We start from the raw sequence: 24,903 nt of genomic DNA on the forward strand, positions 1-24,903 counted from the left end.
AACTGCTCCCTTTATTACCATGAGTGAAACTGTGATTTTGACACTGAAGTTGCAAACACATTCTTGGCCAGGCATTAGTATTTAATCTCTGTGTTGCTGCATGACTCAGCAGCACAGGTTCAAGTAGGTTTGGGAGGGAGAGGAGAAACAGACTGCTTTTTATGTTCTTAGTCAGAGGACATAGTACAGCATTTACACTGATGTACAGTGGGGGCATGTCCCTTGGTGCTCCAGGTTGCTCTGTGTTCTGCTGCTCTTTACTGTGTTCTGTGGTTTCTCTTCTGTCCCAGGCTTGCTTTTGAGCAGCTGCAGCAGGGTCAGCCACTGCCCTTGGAGAGTGCTCTGGAAGAAGTGCATCTCCACTTTCTAGCCTGGTCTTTGATTGTCTTTTACAAGCAGCTGCATTAACCTGGCTGTCACCCTCAGCAATTCTTGAAGTGGGAATGCAGCTGTAACTGTGAAGTCTGTGACTTGGAAGCATTTGTTTCCTGCTTTGCTCAGGCTGTATACAGTGAGTGGTGCTGAAGGTACTAGTGTGTGGCCAAGTGTACAAATAGTTGAGACCTTCTAAAAAGGCTCAAAAGTGCAAGTGGCAGGGCTCACACATGCAGCAGTGTTTATTTCTGTAAGAAAAGTGGCTGAATGGTAGAACATGACATGGTGAATATGAGAGGATCAGATCAAAAAAGCTGTAGGCTGAGAAAAGAAAACTGGTGCTGTTAGCAGTTCAAGGAGGGTTGTTGGGGTTATCCGGAAGCTGGCAATGCTTAACTTTCATTGATCAGTTGCTTGAGAGTTTGAGTTGGAAGTTCTCCTTGTCATAGGCAAGAGGAATCTGTAATAGGTCAGTCTGGAAAGGGAAAAGGTTCCTTTGTTGGTGACCTTCCGAAATTGATAAACAACTTTCAGCCTAGATTATAAACACCACTGATTTATGTCACTCCAGGTCATGAAAAGCATCTCTTAAACTTAGGAGAGCTTTGCCAAATATTCTGCAAGGCTCCAGGCAACATCTGAAAAATCAATATGCCCGTTGCTGAAAAACAGTGACCTATACAGTCACAGGGAAAGCTGTCCATGGAAGAGTTGGTCAGATGCAACTTCAGTATCTTTACCTCGAGTTCAGCTATTTGAGCCCTGAGCAAAGACTTAATGTGTCTTGGGCTTGGGAGGAAAGGTGGTAAGGCAATATCCACTTACAAAGGCAAGCGACAAATCGTTCATGTCTGTCTTGCAGATGTCTGTGCCTGCATATTGTTTTCTCAGAATCAACTCTGTGTAGTTCAGAAATGTTAAATCTGGGAGGGGTGGCCTTGAGAAGTGAAGATGAAGAAAGGCTGGAGCTGAGGTGACTTGTGTAAAACAAAATACAGTTGGTAACACTCAACCTCATCTCTTGGTCGGTAGTGGTAGGTCTGGTAGCATAATTGAGGGGAGTGTGTGGGGGATAAGGTAAAACCAAAAGTGATTTTCAGAAAGTAGGTATCTGTCTCTGGTGGGAGGAGTATGATCAGTTTTCAACTCTTGGTACACTTTACTAGACACTGGAAAGTTAAGTCTGTGAAAATTTTCTGCCTCATTTCCTGCAAGCATCTGATGATCTTCCTAATCTGAGGAAGAATGAATGAGCAACCATAGATGCTTCTTGGAGCATCTGCATTGTTTTCAAGGTTGTCTGGTTTCAGTTTAAGTTAATTCACTCATTATAAGAGCAAGAAGCTCTGACAGTCTTGAAAATATTTTTCTTGAGCTTTTTGTAGGTTCAGGTATGAGCGTTACTTTGAATCTGCATTATTTTTGGTCTGTTGTGGTTTTGTGCTGATGCATTATATGAAGGTGGCGTAATAAATGGCAAAAGATCTTCCAATTCCCAGTAACTATTTCTCCACGGTATCAGTTACCTTTACCCCAGTCTAGTTGAAATAGCCCAGAAGTTGCTTAGTTGTAGGCCAATGCTTGCTTACCATGGTTTAATTGGTGGTTACTGTGCCATTTAATTATGATTAACTGGGTGGTTGCTTGATGGAGTCAGTTGACATTAGATGCATGAGGCTACAGAATTTATAAAAGGAAAAAGGTGTACTTGCAAGTCCTGGTGGCAGTATTCAGGAGTTGACTTTCATCTTGGAGCACTGAGAACAGGAGGACAGAGAAGAAGTATTCAAAAGCAAACAGGCTAGTGACAGCAGGTTTAGTCACTGAGCACTTGCAGGCTTCTGGCACTTACTCAGCGTGAATTCAGTCTGATTAAAACTACTAAGAAAAGACCCAATCCCAAAACAACCCTTTTTGTCACCTTTAGTCTGGCAGAGTGAATTTATGCAGATTCTGTCCCCTGTGTGATATGACAATGACATGGTTGCTCTTCTGCACTCCAGAAGTTAATTTATCATGTTAAGTGGCAATAGTTTTAGTCGGCATGTAAGCTGGTTTCTTAGTAAGTATATTTTTCCATTAATACAACTACAAGGTGAATGTATTGCCTTGTAATGCCTTCTGGGAATATGAGGTGCTTCTTCATTTTGTAGTGAAGAGAATTTCTGAGACTGCAGGCATATTCTAACCTATTCTCACAAAGATAAAAATTTGTATCTGTTCTTTGAATGGCTTGAATGATTCCTTGGAGCAGGAAATGCTTACTCTAGTTACAGAGAGCAGGAATACTAAGTGAATGTCTAAAGGAAACACAGATTTCCTGAGTGCTAACCAGATTTTGTGTTGTAAAAAGATGCTGAACCAACACCAATAGCAAGATGCATTCTTCTCAAAAATAATTCCAGGTATTTCCAGTGTTGTTCATTTAGACTTGATGTCCCTGTGCATATCATTATTTATGAGAGATTTTTTTCCCCTTGCAGAAACGGAAGGCTTTAAAATTGATACGATGGGCACCTATCATGGGATGACTCTGAAGTCTGTAACGGTAAGCTAGAAAGTCTTTGCTTAAATATGTTTTATAGAAATTATAGTGTACCTATATATATCTTGTCAGCCTGGCCCAGGCTCTGGGAGATCACTTAGGCTGACTAACAGAGTTAATGAAAGTGCTTCTCTTCACTTATAAAAGTGAAAAGATAAAAACATGTTTAGATTTGGTCTGCGCGTCTTAGAGATCTTTGCTCAAGGGATTTGTATGCAGTAAAAAGTGGTGCTGGGAAGGTTTTGCTGGCAGGTTCTTGTGGAATTGCTGCTGTTTCTTGCTTGACTCTACTAAGATACTGAGATTTTTGCTAGCCTTATGTATGTCTATGAAGGGCATCTTTCATAATCGTAAGGGATAAAACTAGACTTGCAAAACTAGTGTAAGAAAACTGGGTTTTGGAATATGGCTTTGGTTCCTACTCTGCATTTAATAACAGTAGATTTGTTTAGTGGTGGATGAATTTGACCTCTGTGTTATGGCACAAGCTTCCTAGACTAGTGAGATGGAATTCTTTTCTATGACTTTTCAGTGGTGTCAGTGGGAACTGCTACTTCTACAGATGAAAAAGAGAGACCCTAAAAAGAGAGATACTTATTTTTTTTTGCCAGTATTTGTCTGCTTTTGTAGAAGTGAGTTCAATGCTCTCAAACAAATGCTGTTTTGATCTGCTGGTAAGTAGGACAGATGCTACAAAACTGATGTAGAGCCCTCATTAAGTTTTTTGCCATCTGTATACCTATATAAATCTGATGAATAGGCACCACTAAACTCCTTTATCCTGGATACTCCTGAATCCATGCACTACTTCTAGTCTGCAGTCCTAATTTGAACATAAAATAGTATATTGAATGTAAATTTCCTATAAACGTTTAGGGATTTTTCTTGTTTGATAAAAATTCTTGCCCAAGTATTTAATTCCCAATCTCCTCTGGACTTGAAATATTTTTTTTTTTAATTGGAAGGGAATATTTTGAGGAAGGAATCCATCTAATTCTGAACAGTGTTATCTTGAGATAAATTTGGGAATTTATTAGAAAGAAAATAGCCCATTGTATCTGAAAACTTGTTCTTGAATCTTGCATGACTTCAGTGCTGCTGTATTAGGGATAAAGCAGTGTTGTCATCCCAAACTCTATAGTATACTGTATATATATCAAGTGGTAGTGACTTAATAACTGATTTAGTAAATAACAACTTTTTAAATTGCCCTGTGGGGAGGAAAAAGAAAGAAAACAGATTTATAGTAAATTAGAAATGTTGAACTGTTTTATGCTTGTCAGTATAAAAATTTAAAAAGCAAAGGGTAGCACAGTAACTCTGAAAATGGTCTTTTTTTTTTAAGTTTATTAAGAAGTACTTAAGGTCTTTTATTCTTGGAGTCCTAGCTCACATATTCAGCATACTACCTAGAGTTTTGAGGTAGAGTTATTAAACTGTCCCTGCTGGTTCATTCCATTAAGAAACGAAACGGATATTAAATTACTCTTAAATCTTTTTGCACCATAAACTAGATTATTATTTATTTTTTTTAATAACTGCTTCTGACTGCACATTAAGCATCATCCAGTGTCATAAGAAATATTAAAACTCCATCTGTCATTTAGGGTTTTTCTAAGAAAAAACTTGTAAGGAATTTTTGGAGCCTTATTTTCCAGACTATTAAAAAGGTGCCCTAAATGTTTAGCTCATTCATAAGTTATGGTGACATATACTGACTTTGTGTTTCAGATGGGGGAGAAATAAATCTGTTCATTACGTGGCAATGAATTGTTCATCTGTTTTTGTCTGAACTTCGTCACGGTGATGGCCCACATAGTTCTAACCCATAATCTTCAGATGGTTGTTTTGTATGGAATGTTTAATCTCCTACTAGTTAGTAAATTTCACATTATGCTTTTACTGAGTTTTTTGGTGGTTTGTTCTAATTCTTTATGCTAGACAAAACTAGGGAGAAAATGGAGAACAAATTCTTCCCCTAGAGGTTTAATGGAAAAGCACAGTATGCTCATTGGCTAAATCATAGGAATATGGAAGATAGATGACATCATGTAGGTAGAAAGCAATTCTGTACTGCCATCTTCATAGTACTTATATAAACCCTTTTGTGAACTCATCAGACGTTTCAAAGGGATTGAATTGCTAGGTACCCTCTTTGTTAGAAGATGTTTTCAAACTTCAGACCTCTAATTTCCAGATGAATGGTGGAATTCAAAATGTTCATTTTTACGGTATTTTTCTCCTTGTCTTAGGTAGCTCCTCCTTCTATGGTGTTTGTTTCCATTAATGTATTTATACAGCACAGTCATTTTCTCTTAAAAGTTCTTGTTTTGCTTGGCTAAACAAGTTGTTTTGTGAAATAAGCTTTTGATTAACATGTGAGCTTTACTTCTTTAGTTATGCCAGTTAGAATTAATCTTTTTTTTTTGAGCATGGACAAGTAAAATTTCATGTGGTCTTCTAAGTGAGATCTCACCAATGGTTTGCAGAAAGGCATGAACAATTTCTTACTGCTTCTGAAATTATAAATATTGTATTGAGATGGATGAACTATGTATTTTACTTAGCTTTGTTTTTTATCACTTTTTGTATCTTCTTATTTTTGCTCTAGTTTCCACTTTGGTTATAAGTTGTATGTTGGAAGTGGTTGTTTATCCTAGTGTGGTTGTTCATTTGAGTGTTTCATTGTTACTACCATCTATTTTGACTTTTGTTGTCTCCTGTTAGTGTTTCCTTTGCTGTCCTTGTCATACCTTGTCCTTTATTTTCTTTGTCTGAAGGAAATGGCTTGTTTTGATGGTTAGTCTTCTCTTTAAAAGGTTGACAGAGTCATTAGCTTCCAAAAGTTTTGATCTTGTTAGCAATTGGAAAAAACTTTGTAGACGTATCATTACTACCTGGAGTGTAAACTGTGACCCACTGTCTGGAGTAGCCCACCTGCCTCTCATGTAGAATTTTTAAGGAGCTTTTATTTGTCTCCTGCTGTATTCCCTACAGGTCTTCCACTTGCAATCTGCCTTACTGTAATTCTCTATAATGATTTTTATGAAATGTAAAAAACTTCTGTTTTGTGTTTGTTCTTGCTGAAGTGTGAGTTGTCCTAGATGCTTGTTCTTTTTAAGAGCAAAACAAAAACTTCTCCATCTTGACTTTTTTCTTTTCATCAGTAAAGTTGGAAGCTTTCTTAGCATTCAAAATTTGTGCCAGAACAGATGGTGAATGGTGGGCTTTTTCTGAAGTAATGTCAGCTAAAATAACTTGCACTGCTGGCAGTTCTTCCCTCTAACAGGGTTTTTGCTTAATTGGCACACATACTTTCTCTTAGGAAGAGCTGATTTATTTAATGGATCTTTATTGCAAAGGCATGATTTCATTATTCTGGACCTGGACTTGTTTATAACAAGACATCTTTCTCAGAAAGCCCTTTTAAATACCTGTGGCACTTCTCTTTGGTTGGAGTGATGATGTTTTGGAATCAAGTAAGGTAGTGGTGGTAGGTCTTGCTGTTTAGTTACCCAGCAGTTCATGTTGTGAATTGTGCAGCATGACTGTCAGAGACCTCCAGGTCCACCTCCAGGCTTCACTTCAAAGCATAATCCCCTGTCTAGCTGGGTGACTTGTGTTTCTTCAGCAGGAAAGTTCACTTATTGAAGTAGATCAAGTAAGAGCTATGGAAGAAAGTATGTTAGTATTTTTGTGCCACACAGGGTGTGAGGGAATGCTCACAGATTTTTAAGCTGATATTCTCAGCGTGTTTGTTCATACTTGTGTAAATTTGACATGTTCAGGTTCGGCTTTTCTAAAGAGAAATTTTTAACTTGAGAGACTAATCCAGTGTCCTCTAGTGGAAGCCTAGAAAACGCATCTGACCTTTCCTTTTACATAAAACTGAAATTAGATTTTGGACTGATTCTTGTAGCTACAATATGTCTGTTATTTAATTGCTACTATAGCTTGAGATGTTGAGATCAGAACAAACTAGCTACCTGCACATAACACCTTGACACAGTAGCAGTTGCTTATTCTGAGAGTGTCTAATAAAGCTGGGTTTACAGATTGGTACTCTTCCAAACTGAGGGCAGGCTTTGTATTGACTCTGCACATACAAATGATGTTTGTTTCTCCATGACAGTAGTAGTCATGGTCATGATGGTTTTACTAATGTTTGGTTTTTCTTCCTTAAGTTTTCATGACCTTAAAATGAAAGAAAGGAATAGACTGATAGTCTGTGGAGTTCTGAGAGTCCTGATTAGTCGTGAGCTGTGATTCAGTGTGTTTATAAACTTGGGTGCAAGCAACATCTGCATGGTACTGCATTAGGCCCTTGTCAAAATTACTTTTTTGCCTTTTCTAATTGCTAGAGCACTGCCCTGGTTTTAACTGTGGTTTTCTTTTAGTATTCATAGCTGCTGAAGCTCAGAAGCTTACTTTGTCTTTTGTTTTGCTGGTGATAATGGAATCTATTGTTGATCGGCTGTGCTCGTAAGCAGCCAGAGCTACTGTTGGCATTTCTTTCTCTTACTGTTCAGTAAGCAGGTGGATACAACAGGTCTTCCAGGTATTGAAGTGATCTACTTATCAGATAGTTTGGGGCTACACTTGGAGAACCAGTGTATAGTTAAGAAGTGTTTCAGCTGAGGCGCTGTTTGCTTGTAGCAAACTCCAGTGTAAATTTCTGCAGTGTAATCAAACATGTAAGTTTTATCCCTAGGAAAAAAACTCTGTGTAAGTTTTCAGGGCTTCTGAGCTCAGTGATAATGTGTTTTTGCTATAAATTAGCAAAAGTAACATCCGTCTTTCTAGTGTAACCTGCCAGGCTTACAACATTTTCTCAGCTGTAAAATTACCCTGGGTAAACTTATGAAACCATTGGTAATTAAAGAAAATACATTACATTTCAGTCATAACAAATACATTACAACAAACAACTAATAAAAAAGAGGATCTCTGTGTAAGCTGTGATACAAACAGGCTTCATTTCAGACCAATTGGAAGATTGATTCAGCATCTCCAAGATCAGCAGCATTTTTCATCAGTTTGTGGTCAGTCTTGCATTTTGAGCATTAACTAAATCAAAGGATTTTGCTGTTATGGTCCTCAGAATCTTTTGAGTGTGGTATAGTCTCCATTGTTTTATTATTTTAAATGAGATGTTGTTTAACCTCTGGTATACTTTGAAAAGTATTAGTGTGTACTAGAATGAAGGGATATGTCAGCTTTCTAATGCCTTAAAGACTGGGCCACTGGAGTGGAAGCATGCTGGGACAGAGGCAATCAGCATGGTGTATGCACATATTTTATATAAAAGACTACAGATAATTGATATGCTTCTGTGTAAGCAGGTACAGCTATGAGATCTTTTTTTTTTATTTGTCTTGAGGAATTAAGGTTGTGATTCAGTGCCAAAACTTGAAATTACTTTTCAGAATCCTATGTTGGAATTGGATTTAATCTCTCAATATTAGCACTTACTTTAAAAAAGAAAAATTTAATACATCTTAGATAGGAGAGAGGTATAAGCACTTGTTCACGTCACCAGTTTTCTGTGTCACATCCGAATCTCATTAAAATATTTGAGAACAGTGTTATTGAGGAGGAAGTCAACAAAACAACAGACCCTTTGAAAGCATTTGCAGCAAGTGGAACGTAATTTTCATGCAGTCTGTGAATAAGCTGGTCATTATTCTTGATGTGAGTGTAACACCAGCCTGCCTGCACCCCCGCTGCGTGCTGAGCAGTGTTCTGGGAACTCTGTGTGCATACAGTTCAGTTTTTAACCATTAAGAGGATATTTGTAGTAATTGCCTATTTAGGAGAGTGTTCCGTAGATGATACTGCAGGTAGAGACTTCAGTTTTTATTGGATTCCTGCATTTTTTTAATGTTAAAAATATTTGTGTAATTGTAACTCAGACATAACCATGAGGTTGTCAGTCTGTGAGGGTTAAGAGCTAGGACATGACCACTAACTCAGAAAATCTTTGAGCTGGAGAAATGAATGTTTCCCAAGATCAGTCTGCCAGCAACCTTAAACTGCTCTCGGGTAACAGACTAAAAGACCTTGTATGTCTGTAGTAATTACTCTAATGAGAGTGGATGAAATGCAACTAAATGTCCAAAGAACTATTACTGTGTTTTATATTTAAGGTCCACACAACAATTTCAGTACTTGGCATTTCATTGCCTCAGACATGTTTCAAACATTAGTGTAAATTGTCAAGCTCATAGAGACTAAGGAAAACCACATACAAATGCTGCTTTCAAGTAAATGTGTTAGGTTGAACAATGCTGCACTCCTTTTGTAAATTGTGTACATCTATGCCAAGATATCTTGCCATTGTGCTGCATTATACAAAAGAAATGCCTGTTTTGTTCCTCATAATAGGTTTTCTTTTATTTTGAGATGAAGAATTGCAAATTCAGGAAAAAAAGTGGAAGTTGTATGACCAGTCACGCATCTGGAAGTTAGGCACTGTTGTGTTGCCCAGCATGTTACTGAACAAGAGAGAGGGAGCAAGACCTGGAGCCCTATAGCTTTGTTTTTGTATGAGTGTGTCTGAAGTCACTGTTCTGTGTAAAACTCAATTGTGTCAGTGTGCTAAGAGTGCTTGTGGCCTGCCTGTCAGGTCCTTGAGTGGTTTAAATGAAGGAGTGCCAAGAATGAGATCTGAAGTATTTCAGACTATACATTGAAGTGGAGCTTTAGATCTCCAGGCAGCTTTACTTACAAAAGCTTGAAAGCCTTAAACTTTCCTGGTATGAATTTTAAGATGACTTGTTACGCCCCTCTTGACCTAAAGCTGAATGGTAGAAGTTTATTTGCTAGCCCTGTGGGTGTCCCTTGAGAAACTTACCTGCCATGTATGCTGTGTGCTAGGCATCAGGTCCTTTCCTAATGGTTCAGGAGTCACTCTTCGTGGAAACAGCCCTCAGTAAAAGTGTCTAGGAAACTTAATTTACATTCTTGGAGTTGGATGTCCACTTTCTGCTTCAATCCTATCTAGATGCTGAGATTTGATTGTTTTTCTCTGGACTTGTGTGGTGTCTATTAATGAAAGTTTTATAGGTTGTTGCTCAATGATACCAGCTGAACTTGAGCTACAGTTTTTTATACCTGGTCCTAACTGTTCTGAACAATCAAACATCATGCCCTTCAAACAGCTTGTATGTTAAACAGTCGTCAACGTATTTCCTGCCACAAATTATGTCCAGACATCTGCTCAACATGTAATAGCTGCTTCTTCAACTGACAATTTGTCATCAAATTTCTTCTAAAGGGATGTGATTAACTTAACTATTATGTAGTACTGTAACTTTTTCACAGCTATTGAAGGTGGTGTAAAGGTCTTGTGGACCCAGTAGAAATTACCTGTGACAGATTAGGGGACCAGAAAATAGTCCTCTTTAACATCCCTTCTTTTCTGTGCAAGTTTATCCATGTTTGCCACAATAATCACAAGTAACCATCCCTATTGTCTTTGAATAAGAGTTTTAACAAAGTTTTGAAGGTTTCTAGTGCATTGCAATTAGTGATTCAATAATTTAATCAAAATTGCAATTCAAATATTTCACAATCAGCTGAGTCATTTTTGTAATTAATCTGAGATTACTGATTTCTTTCTCGGTTCAGTTTTTGAGATTATATCATTGTTCTTAGGCCATCTGACAATTAACTTCTTGGTTATTTACTCTTAATGGAGTAAGATACAATTAGTTGTTTGTGGATACAAGTCTTCTGCTTGGAGTACTTGCTTATATCAAATAACTTAGTGTCATAGTCACACCTTTTTCTGAGCTTGGAAAGTAGGATAGCTTGATTGTTACTGCAGCAACATCCATAGGAACATGTCTCAAAGCCCAGTCTTATCTAGATCTCCCTCATAGTACTGACCACTTCTTAGTAAAGCCAGAGCAAGTTCTCCTTTATGAGCTTTTTATAAATTCTGTACTTTGTTGTTACTCTCAAAGCCCTCTCTGAACATTCTTAAGGACTCTTGTTTCAATTTGTGGACTTGGCAATGGAGTTACTACTTTAAAGGTCCACCTATTTCCTTCTTGCAGTTGTATGTTTTGGGGTTTTTTGCCATATATTGAACTCTCTTTTCAGTATGTGGTGGCTGTTAGTGTTTGAATCCAGCCAGAGGGTATCTCTGTGTGGCAGTATTTCTTCACAGGTGTGCAGTTATTACTAGAGTGTGTTACAGGTAGGTGGTTTTTAGTTATTGCATCAGAAAATGTAAGGCAAGAATTGTCTTTTCTAAGCATATAAAACCTGCAGAGCTCAGAGTTGAGAGAGATCTTTGGAGGCAAATGTTACTGAAATGCTAAGGTAACAACCCTGCTTCTCACTCTTTTGGGGGACAGATTATAAGTGATGTTATTCAGCACTATTTCAATATAGTGCAGCATCACTAATGAGAAAGTCCAGTTAGAATGGCAAAATGGGTCATAATTTTAAGCCTTTAAGGCAAGTTCTTCTTGCACTATTTAAGAAGGCAGTTGATTAAGGCTGGCTCTATTTTGGTCTCTAACTTAGTGATTTTATTGTTCCAACTAAATCCAGGTGTTAATCTGCCTGTGTCTTTTATGGAGCTACATGCTGTTGCATCTGCATTCTCACTTTCAGGATGTTTGAATGTGTTTTATTTATCTTTCCTAGTAAAAGATTCTATAGGCAAAATCCTCATTTACTCAGGTGGTTCTGGATATAGTCTATTTCACTGTAGGCTTTTTTATTAGGTAAATGACAGTAATGACTATATAATGAGCTCTGCATTAGTTATGGCTCACTCGACTAGCATTTAGACAATACTGATAATACCTTCCAGAATATACCTGTGACTGCAATCTGCAGAAGTGCCATCTGGAGCTATATTTGTTTTCACTCAGCAGTGGAATCCACTTGCATCACTGCTGCTGGAAGGGTAATTATTTGGTCTTTATAAAACACTCCTCTTAAAGACAAGGGGAGACCTGTGTATATATGAAAGTGCATGTAAGAAGGCATTGAAAGATGTTTTGTCTCTTCTAGTTTTCATTCACCACTTTCTGTTTTGCCCCTGCTTATTCCCAAAAGTTCTGTGGGGTTTTCTGGAGGTTTTTGATTTGTGGGTTTTCTAAGTCATCAGAAGCACATGTATATACGACTTGAGGCTTAACACTGACAATAGTAATAGGGTAAAAAAACCCTTCAGGTTTCTTATCTTTGTGAGGTGATAAATGCCTAGTGCAAATGTGAATTTCTTGGAGTTAAAACATTCTGATTGTCTTTTAAAGTGTAAAAGTGATTCTCAGATTTTTGTTCACTACTATATGAACATATTTATCTTCAGTACTTATTATTTCAAATAATGAAGATTTATCCAATGTACTTAGAATGTCAAATTTATCTAAACCAGTTGCTAAATTGAAAGAAGTTGAAAAATAACTTTGAGAACAACTGTTCTTTTAGAGCAGGCATTTTGATTAGCCTAGGGTATAAAACTTTTGGTTAGACTTCATACCACATGAATATTAACAAAGCATGTTTTTATTTCACCTTACATTACCTTTGCATTTGACAGACTTAAGTTTTAAGAAGTTGAACTATTCAGTTGGTTTGCTGCTTTAGGAGACTTAGGATGTATTATTGGAATCAAAATGTTGTGCTTTTTTGGCTCTTTGAGGGTAAAAGCAGGTGACACTTTCCCTCCATAAAGTTGTATGGGTGGGTTTTGTGCATTAACAATAGACGTGCTTTTAAAACTCAACTGAAGTGTGAAGCAAAATTTTGGGTGACTAAGCAAAGTGATGTAGTGATGTGATAAGATAGTTAACTGTCAGTCTAATTGCTGTGAGTTCACAGTACTTTAATTTAGAATAATAATAACAAATGTAGGTTACTTCATAGGGAATAAAATGAATGTATTTTTTCTCTATTATCACCTAGCTCTCTCTTCCACCTAAGCAAAGTGGGTAGCTTCTCATACCCTCCCTTGACCTGGAATGAAGGGCACTTGGTGAGGTAGAGATACTTGCTGGGGCTACAACTTTGAGGAGCTAGGGAAGAAGCACTGCCTGCCTTTCCCTCACTGGGAGCAGTAATTTGAGGGCTTCATTTCCCTGGCCAACAGTTTTCATAAAAATTGATAAAGTCAGGGAGACTTGAGGGTGTGTCATGCAGCAGTATTTACCAGTCCTACTTATTAGTTGTCTTTGGAGCAGCTGATGTAAATCAGGCAAACAGATTGCAGTATTACTGAAATTAAAATGGAATCCAGTTGTAATTTAAAAAGATAACCTGCCTGATTAGTTGTGTTTTATTATGGTTTGTAAGTAAAACAAAAGACTTGTGAATGGAGAGGGCTTTATAAAGCCTTAAGCCAAGTATTTAGTAGTTAATAATATACACATATACAAGATAATATAGAGAATATATACAGGTACCTCATGTTGGTCTGTAAAATGGGTTTTGTTTTAGGATAACAAACCACCAATTTTATAGTAGCTTTCACATGTATAATTAGGTCTGGAAAATAAAGCTTCCAAAAATATCTGGACATGAACAGCAGGTGAAATGCAGATTAAAGTACTAAACTAGGTATTAGAATACTAAATAGATCATAATGCTGTCTTAGAAATTAAAATCTAAAGGGACTGCCTAGTGTAATGTTATATCTAGTTTTAAAAGGGTAGTTTTATAAGTTGGCTCAAATTTCGTATGTGAAATAAGACCATGCAAATCATGGTCAAATGCCTGAAATCTTTTGAAAACTTTGTTACAGTTGCTGTTCAGACTAATGAAAGAGCAATTTGCTCACCTTTATTTGCATGTACTAAATATTTAATGAGGGTGACTTTCGTATGCATGTTATTGTTCTGTACAAGAAAACCACATATGCAATATGTTTCTTAAATTTCTTCCCCTGACAGTTCTCAGCAAGACTCTTAATGTCCTTTTTTACTTTTTCTCTGGAAAGCTGCCTGTAGCTGGCTTGTGTTATCAAACTGACTTACAGTTCCTTCAAATATGAATGTAGGAATTAGATCCTTTTAAGCAATGAGTACTGTAACAATAATCCATATGTAGGAAACGTTTTATAGATGAAAATTTAGAAAACCTAGAAAGTATTTTCAAGTATTATCACTCGTTTATATGGTGCTGAGAGAAGAATATAAAAAGTAGTGAGTACTAAACATCCTCCAGGTTAAGAATGTATTAAATTTTAAACAGCAGTATTAGTATTTTAGTATTTGTGGAAGTTCTCAGTTATGAATAAGAATCATACCTTTAAGGGAATAATGTAACAACTTGTGATGCCTCTCAAGTGGAATGAAAATGATTGATAAACCTGACATTTAGTATTTTGCAAACTTCAAGGAGTTTCTGCTTTACGTTCAGTAATGTTTCTTTAGTGAAGCCATATTTAAACTGTATTAAAATGCATAGATATATATTGATACTTCATAAATGTGGCCTAAGTAAAGGATGTTCACAGGCTTTAAGTGATAGGATATTTTTAAGTCTTTTTTTTTTTATAACAAAAGACTCATTTTTGCTCGAGTAGGCTAGGCCAGTTTTCTCTCCTACCACATTCCCCAGAAGGAAGCAAAATTAATTCTGTTCCTAAGAAGATTAAAAGCTGATGGGGTGGGCAGATGTTTTCTCAAGGGTGAAGGATGTAGAATAAACTGGTCTGGCAGAAGACGATGGGGGGGAAATGTTTTGTTTCTCATTAAATTGCAGAAGGCCATTTATGCCTTTCTGTAATAAGTTTTGGGGAGGGAGGGCTCTCAATAACTTTTAAATTACTCGTGTTTTCTGACATCTTGGTGGAAGAAAAAGTTGATTCTGGTTTTATTTATTAGTAGTTCATTCACTAACACTGATACGTAGTGAACCTATTACACTTCAGTATAAATTTAGATATTAATGTAAATTGTGTTTTGCTTTTTAATTCTTTGTTTTTCACAGTAAAATATTTAAAACTTAGAACTTTTCTACACAGAAAGGTATATGCTTACGTAAATCTGGGTTCCGTTAGTTTACAGTTATTTTGATTAATGTTTTAGTATTTGATCACAGCTGGAATACTGCATCCAGTTCTGGACTCCACAGTTCAAGAGAGACAAGGAGGTACTGGAGAGAGTCCAGAGGAGGGTAACAAAGATGATAGGAGATTGAAGCATCTCTCATATTAGGAAAGGCTGAAAGAGCCTGGAGATGAGAAGGTTGAGGGGAGACCTTATCAAAGTATACAAGTATCTAAAGGGTGGGTGCAAGGAAGATGAAGGCAGGCTCTTCTCAATAGTTCCCAGTGTCAGAACGAGGGGTAATGGGTACAAGTTGGAACACAGGAAGTTCCATTTAAAGGTGAGGAAAAACTTCTTTACAGTGAGGGTGACAGAGCACTGGAACAGGCTGCCCAGGGAGTTGTGAAGTCTCCATCTCTGGAGATGCTCAAAACCCACCTGGATACAGTCCTGTGTAAAGTGCTCTAGGTTATCCTACTTAAGTGGGAAAGTTGGACTAGATGATCTCTAGAGTTCCCTTCCAGACAAATTCCTGGCTGAATTCATGCTTGCTCCTTCTTACTAAGCTGCTATAGGAGAGACTCATGGTGGGCTCTGTGTGTTTTCTGGCAGAACTCACAGGTGCTCTCTCTTCAATAAAAAGGTTCTTAACCACTGTAGTCTGTCATCCAGCTGTCATAGCCTGTATCCTGCAGCTGACCTGGGAGCTGTTTTAACAGTTTACATTCACAAGTTATCTGCCTTTTTCAGCGTCAGATCTCCTGGTTTCCCATCTTGTTTATTATTATTATTTTGTGACAAATAGCCTTCTGCAAGTGCCTTTGTAATCCTGCAAATGTTAATCAAAGAACAATAGCTGTGTGTAGTTTGGTCCATTCCCCACAGTCTAAACGGTGACCTTTTTTCTTCCTGATAGCCTTTGAGTCTCAGTCACTGCCCTTCTGGGACTTGAGGATCTTTCTAAACTTCCTTCCAGCCTTCACTTGTACTTGCTGAGCTCCCCAGTGCAGGATTTATTTTAAAGGGTTAAAAACTCAAGTTATTTTTCATTTTTTAATTAGACATCTCAGATCTTTCCAGGGTGAAGCTGTTGCCACCTGAACGTGGCTAGGAGTCATTAGGAAATTAAGAGTCTTGGACAATCATTTCCATTTTCCTGTTGAAGTGAGTGCTTTATAGTTCTGCCATTCAGAAATAACCTTTTCTCCTTAATACAAAGGATGATGCAATCTAATGTGGCAATACACAAGTATTCCTTAAGGCTATATCTAGATCAAGGCACTCAAGCAAATTAAAGCAAATTACCAAAGTTTACAACATCAACTTTTGTAAGTTATAATGCATTAAATTGCCATTGGCTGGTGATGTCTTTAGCTATAAAATTACTTCAGTTAGCTGTAGTTTAATTTTCTTGGTTTACAGTCAGTGAAGGCAAATTTAGGGCTGCATTAGAAAATTCATGTGGGAATTGAATACATTTAAATTAATATACTTTGACTTCTCACCTTTACTTGAATCTTTGTAAGTCTTCGGATCGTTGGTTAGCCCATTAATTTTGAGAGCAGCTTACCTGGATTGTTGTTGGCATTTCTTCCTAGTTTCTCTTGTGTCCGAGGTCCCTGTGTGTTTTTTCACTACTGGCTCACACAAGGTTACAGATTTTACCTGAATTAGAGCCACAAATAAAAATTCAACTGCTGCTTTTCAGTCTAGGTAGTAATGGTTAGATTTTGTAGAACTACGATGGTATTTAGTAACTAGCCTGTAAAGACTATGCATTCTTGAACAGCATACGGTTTTCAAGATTTTTCTGGATTTAATGTAAATGCACAATTCCACAGAAAATTCAGTACCTTTCAAAATTGTTCTATGTATATTAAAAATAATAAAAATGTTGTAGAGGTCTTTCTAACTTCTGGTTTATTTTGGCTGACAAACCCATGGATAGTTGGTCTTACTTTGTTTTCTGTAGCGTTTTGGGGATCTTTGAGTTGAGGAGGGAATAGGAAATTAAATTGCTGTGGATGTTTAACAGAGTGACTGTTTATTTTAGGACATAGTCACTCCTTTCACACTTTACTTCAATTGTCATTGTACAAGGAAAAACACTCTTTTCCAGTACTTAAACTGATCAATTGAAGCCTACCAATTAAAATTTGTCCTCTCATTCACTTGCATGAGTTGCTCATGGCAGAATATTTTCTCTCATTTCTTCAGTGCTCGCTCTGCCTGCGTGTGTCCCCAGCAGTGTGGCTGTCCTTGGGTTTGCATCTTTTAATCTCTCCGTTTGCTAGAAAGAGATGCACTACAGTTACTGAGGTGTCTCAATCTTAAGAGTTTAGAATAACGGACAGTAAATACAAAGTATTTCTATTGATGTTGGTTTTTAATATTTTTTCATTTAATACAGTTAGAGCAGCACAGTAAATTTATCTACAATTTCTCCTTCCATACTGCATATATGGAGGATGATGTAGTCTCTGATTAAAACGTCCCTCTAGTTCAAACTGTGGAAATTTGGGTAACATTTCTGTGACTTGTTGGATACATTTTATCAACTGCTTAGGGAGGGAGAATTGGTAATTTCTAATCAACACTTACTTACACGTAGTAGATTCCTAAATATATATATTGGTGCACTGGCAAACCATTGAAACAAGTAAATTTGATTTGGTCTAACATCGTCTGATGCCACTGTTAGGCAAAGAGCTGCTCTGCAATGCATGACCAATCTCTGATGTCATGTAAAGGACTAAAGCTTATCAATAAGCTTTCAAAATGTTCTATAGATAATTCAGAAACTGGTTCGTTAATTATCAGAACCAGACAGGTTTGTGTTGTCTTTTCTGAATAGGGACTTAAAAAAGTGGTTCTTAGTGAGGTAATGTTCACTGTTTAAAACACGACCAGTTAGAAACTTCTCAGAGAGAGAATGCTTCAGCATTAGCATGTTCTTGAGGTGGGGAGGGAGATTATTATGGGGTTTGTTTAGAAAAATTCTTAGTTTTCACTTCTAGTGGGTTACCACTTATTTTTTTGGTAACTTGAGGAAAGTTTAGCTGTGAAGTAGTTGTCAAAGGGAAGTAGGACAGCAAGAAAATAAAGCTTTATTAACCATTATAAAACAAATTCCCTTTTTTTTTTTTTGACCTTTAAAAAGCCAGTGACAAACTATGAACACAGATTCTTTTGTCTGCATTGGCCACTGGAAGCAACGGAATGCCAGGCCGTGGTGGGAGGCAGTTATCTTTTTCTATGGCAACGCATCTTGTTGTGATCATTTTTCACATCAAGTAACTGACAAAGCCAGTATAAAATATGTTCAGCAAATATGTAAAGCTATTTTTGCCCAAGAGTCTTTAAGTGGCGCAGGAAAAGAAACTATCCAGCACCTTGCATTATACATCTAGATATGATAAATAGCGTGAAGAGCATCTACTCAACTTTCTAGCATGGTTGAAGGAGTCTGTCCTTTCAGAGTCTGAGCACTACCCAGCTCTGCAGTTTAATTTTAAACTGGATTGTGGTTGTCTATGCTGAAATTACTGTGTCAGTTCTTTTCAGAACTTTAAACTGGTGCAAAAGTGCTTTGCTTTATCTTATCTAGAGTATGATAGCATGGACTGCTTTCTTCAAGTCAATTGTACATGGATGGTGAGAAAAAAGAAATTGCCTTTAATGCTCATGATGATCACTTCTGTCATGAACATTGTAGGATTCATGTGTTCTATGAATAAATCAAGCTATTATGTATTCAAGTATTGTATTAGTCCTTCAGGCACTAATACTCACAAGTCTAAGATAAGAAATGGGGAGGAAAATCAGCTTTATTTGATATAAAATCTTTTGCAATTAAAAATTGCAATGAAAGAGTCACAGATGTTTTTCTCTTGTAGAACTGGAAGAGGTAAAATATTAATATTTGACTTGTTGTCATAAGGAGTCTTATGTGCAACAAAAGTAGTGTTTCTCAAAAAGGCTTGATTTATAGTATGTGTGCAGAAGTTGTTAGTAAAGGTTGTTCATGTGTGTAAAGTTTTTTGATGAATAGGGGGAAAGGTAGAGAAGAAATGTAATTATGTACTTTATTCTAGTTTTTCCATTCTGCTCTGCAAGCATGAAATTTGGACAATAAATCATTTGAAATGTTTAACTAGTAGCAAATAAGGAAATGGTAAAGGGGGTAAAAAAATTAAAAATGGTTGAGAGACCTAGACAGTGCATTTTTTAATGAATATGGCAACATATTTTACTCGGGCATAAAGCCCCTAAATTATTGACAGAAAACTGTCATTCCTTTATTAATGAAAGTTGAGTGTCTTAAGTTGTTTGCAGCATCCATTTCTCAACTGAATTTTGATTAGAAAGAAAATCGTACCTTGGCTGGATGTAGCAAGCAAACTCACCTACTGGTAAAAAGGGGGTTATTCGCGCTGAGCAGTATGAACCACAGCTTTAAATCTGAATAAATTACTGTTTTCGTGAAGTAAAAGAATTGTGATTATCATTCTTCCTCTAATTATTACTACTTTTTTTTTTACCATTCAGGAAAAATATTAGCTTTTTAAAGTAAAGTTTTAGGTATAGATAATAGATAAATAGGTAAACCATCTCAAATTTGGTAAAGTGATAGAAGTAGTCTGCTGCATCAACTTAAAAAATAATTTCAGATGGGAAAGACAGAGTTTTAAATTACGTTAATAGAGGCATTATTGAAAACACATTTCTGTTGAAGATACATTTATATAGGAACAATGGCTTTGTGGGTTTGTTTTGGGTGACAGTTTTTTGCTTTTTGGTATGCTTCAGTGTGCTTACAGCATAAGCTTTGTAATTTGCTTTTTGAGGAACAGATGTGTTAGTTGTCCCCTCAGGTGTGTGTATGATACTTGCTTTTATTTTAGAGTCTAATGTTATGAGTACCTCTGAATTGTCATCTTGTTTCTTTAAATTGTTGGGACGTAAAAATGTTACCCATTCCTACATTAAAAACAATCAATAAAATACAACACTTTAAATTATTCAAATAAGATACAATGGGGAATTGGTTATTCTCTTGATTCAGAATGCTGGATAATTGAGTTGAATTTTTATGTCTACAGAAATCAATGCCTAGGTGGACTTTGGAGGAATGCCTATAAAAAGGCTGGCATTTGCATTAAGTGGCAGTACTAAATTTTTGACTGAGTCACAGATGGTGTTTTTCAGTGTTTCATTTTCATTTTATCATCTTGCATCAACCTATATGTTGTAGCACAACAGGCTTAAATTATGTCATGGGGGGGGTTGCTATCTAAATTTGTGGTTCTTTTGGAAGTGATGACAGTGACATAGAAATCCTGGATGAAACTTAGAATCTCTCTCTTATTCTCAAGTTATTTCTTAGACCTCAGCTTGTTCTAATGCAGGGTATGTTAAATATTTAGTAAAGGAAGTGAGCTCGGTTTTTGTTTTCCTTGGTTACTTGTTTGGTATTTTATTAACAAAGGATTGCTTGTGGCAGTTGGTTTTCCTTGTTTTAAACTTTGATCTTACTGACACCTGGGAACACTTGGCTTTCCACAAGAAAAGAGGTGGGGTTGTGGTTTTTCAACAGTACAAAGGTTTAGTGGTTTTATTACAGTATGGATGGTTTAAATTTTTAATTTAATAGCAAATCTTAAAAAGTGTTAGAATGGAAAGAACTGAGAAAGCTTAACTTTTTAGGACTTTTTCATTTTGAGATTAATCTCTCGTGTCCTTACAAGCATGGCTGTTTGCTCTAGTCTGATTTCTGTCATCTTGGGAAATTTTAAACCGTTAAGGATTTCACACTGTTCTCAGTTTCTTAATCAGTTTTTTCAGTTGAATTTATTGCAAGACAAGATCCAAGCTGGTATCCTTAAAAATATTAGGATGAGAAACATGTCTCACACACTTCACTTTCTAATGAGGTAAAGAAAAAGTTACTTCTCCATTTTGCCCACACTGAATATGTGTGATCAGTGAGTGGTTCACTGACTATTCGTATTAAACAATTGAAATGTCAATTATTATTAGATAAAGCTAAATGGACTAAAAACAAATGGAGGCTCTTGTTCTGATGCACTTGTCCTCAGAGGCATTCTTGTATATTCTTCAGTACAATTTGATCTACAGGGAGGTAAAGCAGCTTATATTGTTTTCTCATTTTAAAAAAGGGAATATTGATTACAAACTCATGAAGACTGTAGAAAACATTGGGTTCCTTCTCCTCTCTCAGGGAAATTATTCCTGGGAGATACCAGCAGCAGGTCAATTTACTCTTTAGAAAGCATAGTCTTCTCTGAAGCTTTCCCAAGCAAATTAAAGCCCTTTGAGAAAAATCCCATCAAAGATTTTAGCAGTCTTCTCCGTCCTGTACACCAACTGTGCACAATTTTAAGCATTCAAATGGAAACCTCTGAGAGTATATAAAGCTTTAAGTCATGAGCACTCTGTGTGCTGAAGGAGCACTTTTTCTTTTTGTCAGTAGTGATTCAAGGTTACTGTCTCAGTCAGAACGTTCTGACCACAAGCATAGCCTTGAGAAAAGCAAAGGGAGTGGTTCATGCCCTGTGGTTTGAGTTACACAGCAGTTAACTCGTGAACCAAAATGCATCGTTACTATCATTCAGTTAGTGTTATCACGAAAACTGTCAGATTTAAATGCCTAAGAGACCTCTTGTGACTGTTGCCATGGTAATATCAGAACAGCAACGTGGTAGTTTTCATCTATATCCCATGTTCAGCTAAATTGTTTTGTAGTCATTTAACTGTGAAGGGAAGGTACCATATTGTACCAGGCTGGAGTTTTTTGAGTTAACCAGGGACAAATGAAGACTGGAATTTGAAAAAAAAAAGTATTTGAAAATGCAATGTAGATCCTAGATAAAAATGAGCGTTTTTTCTTTGCTTTTGGCGTGCCCCAACAGTCCTATATGTAAAATGCTCTCTGTGGAGTTAGTGACCTGCTGCTGTGGCGTGTCTTGTAATTGCTTTGGTACACAGCTCAATAAAAAGCTTGCTCTGCAATCACAAACTGAATTATTTTATTTTATTTTTTTAGAAGAATGGAGTTACCTCATTTTCTTGTTTTCTCCAGAGGGGGAGAAGTGCAAACACTTACCATGAGAAATTCAGATCCTGCTTTCTAATTTGGCCTCACTTCTAGTGCTTTCCCTTATCACTGAGCCTGCCTTAGATTTTTTAACCTACGTGGCGTTCATCAGCTGCTGCCTTCTTAGTTTCAGTCTTCGTTTTCTGACATTTGAGAGCTTTTTTTAACTGACCTGTTGTTGGAAGTTGTTCTCCACAGTCCTCCCCCAGCCTCCCTGCAAAAGCCTTTGACTTCACTCTTGCCATGGGTGCAAAGCAAAGACAATGTTCTCTCCTTTCTGACCTACATTTTCATAGCGTAGCTGGAGGTGCAGCTTCCCTGCCTCCCTGCTTCCCCCTGTGTTCCCCTTGCTGGCTGGGGAGCTGGAGGAGCGAGGTGGCACTGGATGGGCTAGAGATGTAGTCTGTTTTAACACAGTAAATGCCACATCTATTAGGTATGGTCTGCAATCTGAAACTGCTGTGGTCAGCCACGGTGGGACAGAGTGCCACCCAAATCACTTGCTGTTTTGGAAGAACAGTCTGAAATGAAAGGGATGATAATGCTCTTAAAATTTGATAGGTGCAATTATTACAGTGTCGTTAAGTAATTGTATAATATTTACATATTTTTGTTACTTGATAGCATAAAATAGGGATTGAGAAATGGGTTCTTAAATTGGAAAAATATGTAAAGAACCATTGATGCTTTTGCAAATCAGTTACAAGCCTATTCGCACTAATAACACAAATGCAAGAAGTAGTAACATCTATATTATCATATTTCCTTTCTCCCTTTCGTCTCCTCCTAGGAAATTTTCACATGGTGCAATGAGTATTCATTCAAAAGAGAAGATTTTTCTTGGTATGTGCAGTATGATTGGGGATTGTGTTAGTCTATCAGGAAAATCATTAGGAATGGGGGGCAGTCTAAAGTAGTGACTTCTAGGCACTTCCCTCCTCTCCAGTGCCTTATTTAGCATGGGTTTTGAGGCAGCTAATGTGTGTCTTAACATGTTAATATATTCTGAAAATATTTTGTAAATATGGACTGACACATTTTGTATCACTGCATTGCAAAGAAAATGCAAATTTAAATTACTGTTCTATTAAGGTTTTCCTGAAAGCCAGTCTTTGTCTCATCTTTTCTAGATCACTGTCATCGTATGATTTTAAATGTATAGGAAATAAAAAAAATTCTTAACATTTAAGTGAAGATCTGAATGGACACTTATTTTTCCCTCAGACCAATCACTGTTGGAAGTACCTTTAATTTTTTTTTTCACACTAGAACAGATTGTGAACTTTACCCATGAAAAATCTGCCATTGTCTGGGGGTAGGATCAGTTTTGTTACCCCAAAACCCCATAGTTGTGCATTTTCCATGCTCAAATCTATAGATGTGTGATTTGCAAATAACCTATAATTTATTTAATTGGGGATGTGAAAGGAACAGTTCTGTTGTTGGTGAATAACCAATTTTTGTGGGACTTCATTTTGGTCATTTAGGATCAATATGTAAATCTTTATTAAGCTGGAAGTTCAATAAGTAGAGAAAATTTATGGAATTTCAATTTCTGATTTTTGTTACCATGCTTCAATTTTCTAAGACTTCTCTTTCTTTTCCATAAGTATGGTACTGATGACCTTGCATTTTTCCCCATAGTAAGTTTTTAGTCACTACAACTTTTTGTATTTGTTGTCAACTTGAAGCAGACACACAGAGAAGTAAAAACATTTAAAGCACGTATTACGCAAACTTCTATACCTCATTGAGTAAACTTGGGAGTTTTGTGGTTTGGGGATTTTTTTACGGCATTACAGCCATGGTAGACTTTTAGATACAAGCTTGTATCCTATTGCTAATGAAAATGCATTTTTTGTGTTGCTTTATGGGGAAAGAAAGAGAGAATGTGTCAAATATTTTAGTGATATAAATAATTGTTGCACTATTTTTAATGTAAACTGTTTTCATGTTCTGGTAGAGTGAGCGAATAGTTCAAACACCAGCTAGAAAGCAGTAAAAACATTAAGAGAATGGAATGTAGATCTTTCATTCCTTAATTCTGTCCCATCTATTTCTGAAAGCTCTGTAACAAACTGTGGAAGGACAGTACTTGGATACAGAAGCTTCAAGGACCTTCTGGCTGTCTGGATGTTTCAGTATTTATGTAGTAGTTTCAACTTATACCCAAGCATTAATACATTTTTTTTTTAACTGTTTTGGACCCTCAAAAGGGCACTAAAAATGGCTTTCTAATTAACATCATATATCCTTTCTAGTATTTTAACTCACAAGAAGTTTAGTTTACTGAACTCACAGGCATTGTACTGTAATTCTGCCAAGCTCAGGCAGATCGACACCATTGCATGAGCTCCAAAGGGGAGTACCCAAGAGATTGTTTGACTGCCAAACTTTGGTTCAAGTGCCAAACTATTTAAGGTTTAGTTATTAACCTCTTGGACTGTACCCAGAAGCCAGTAACAGCATTTTGAACTAGCCAGAATTGGTAAAATCCAAGTAGAGTACATTTCAGTCTAGCTGTAGAGTGCTGCAGGCAGGGAACAGTGTTGAAGTCCTCCCCAAGAGAATGGAGTCTGTTCTTGGCCAACATTACTTGGGCAGAGGCCACTTACAGGATTGTACATTTTCCAGAACTGAACACCCTTGAATAGCTGGCTTTCAACACTTCCTCTGGTTCTCTAAAACTTGCACTGTTGTGTAAAGCTTGCATATAGTTGACTTAAGCCTGGTGGCTTTCAACTGGGATATTAACTGTGGCCTGTGTTAGCTGGAAGGAAGAATGCAGATTGACATGGAGAAAACTACAAATGGACATTGAGATAAAACTCCCAAAGATACTTTCTAATGCAGCT

The 24,903-nt window shown here is 36.9% G+C and overlaps 1 protein-coding gene across 1 annotated transcript in view; it reads left to right on the plus strand.

Moving 5' to 3' along the window:
* CDC73 (cell division cycle 73) overlaps positions 1 to 24,903 on the plus strand; it is a 112,427-nt gene that overhangs the window by 31,085 nt on the left and 56,439 nt on the right. The window contains exon 10 of the mRNA XM_051624679.1: positions 2,859 to 2,923. Coding sequence (XP_051480639.1) covers positions 2,859 to 2,923 — 65 coding nt within the window. The remainder of the gene's footprint in view (positions 1 to 2,858; positions 2,924 to 24,903) is intronic.

Source organism: Apus apus, chromosome 7 (genome assembly GCF_020740795.1).
Source record: "Apus apus isolate bApuApu2 chromosome 7, bApuApu2.pri.cur, whole genome shotgun sequence".
Classification (NCBI taxonomy): Eukaryota; Metazoa; Chordata; class Aves; order Apodiformes; family Apodidae; genus Apus; species Apus apus.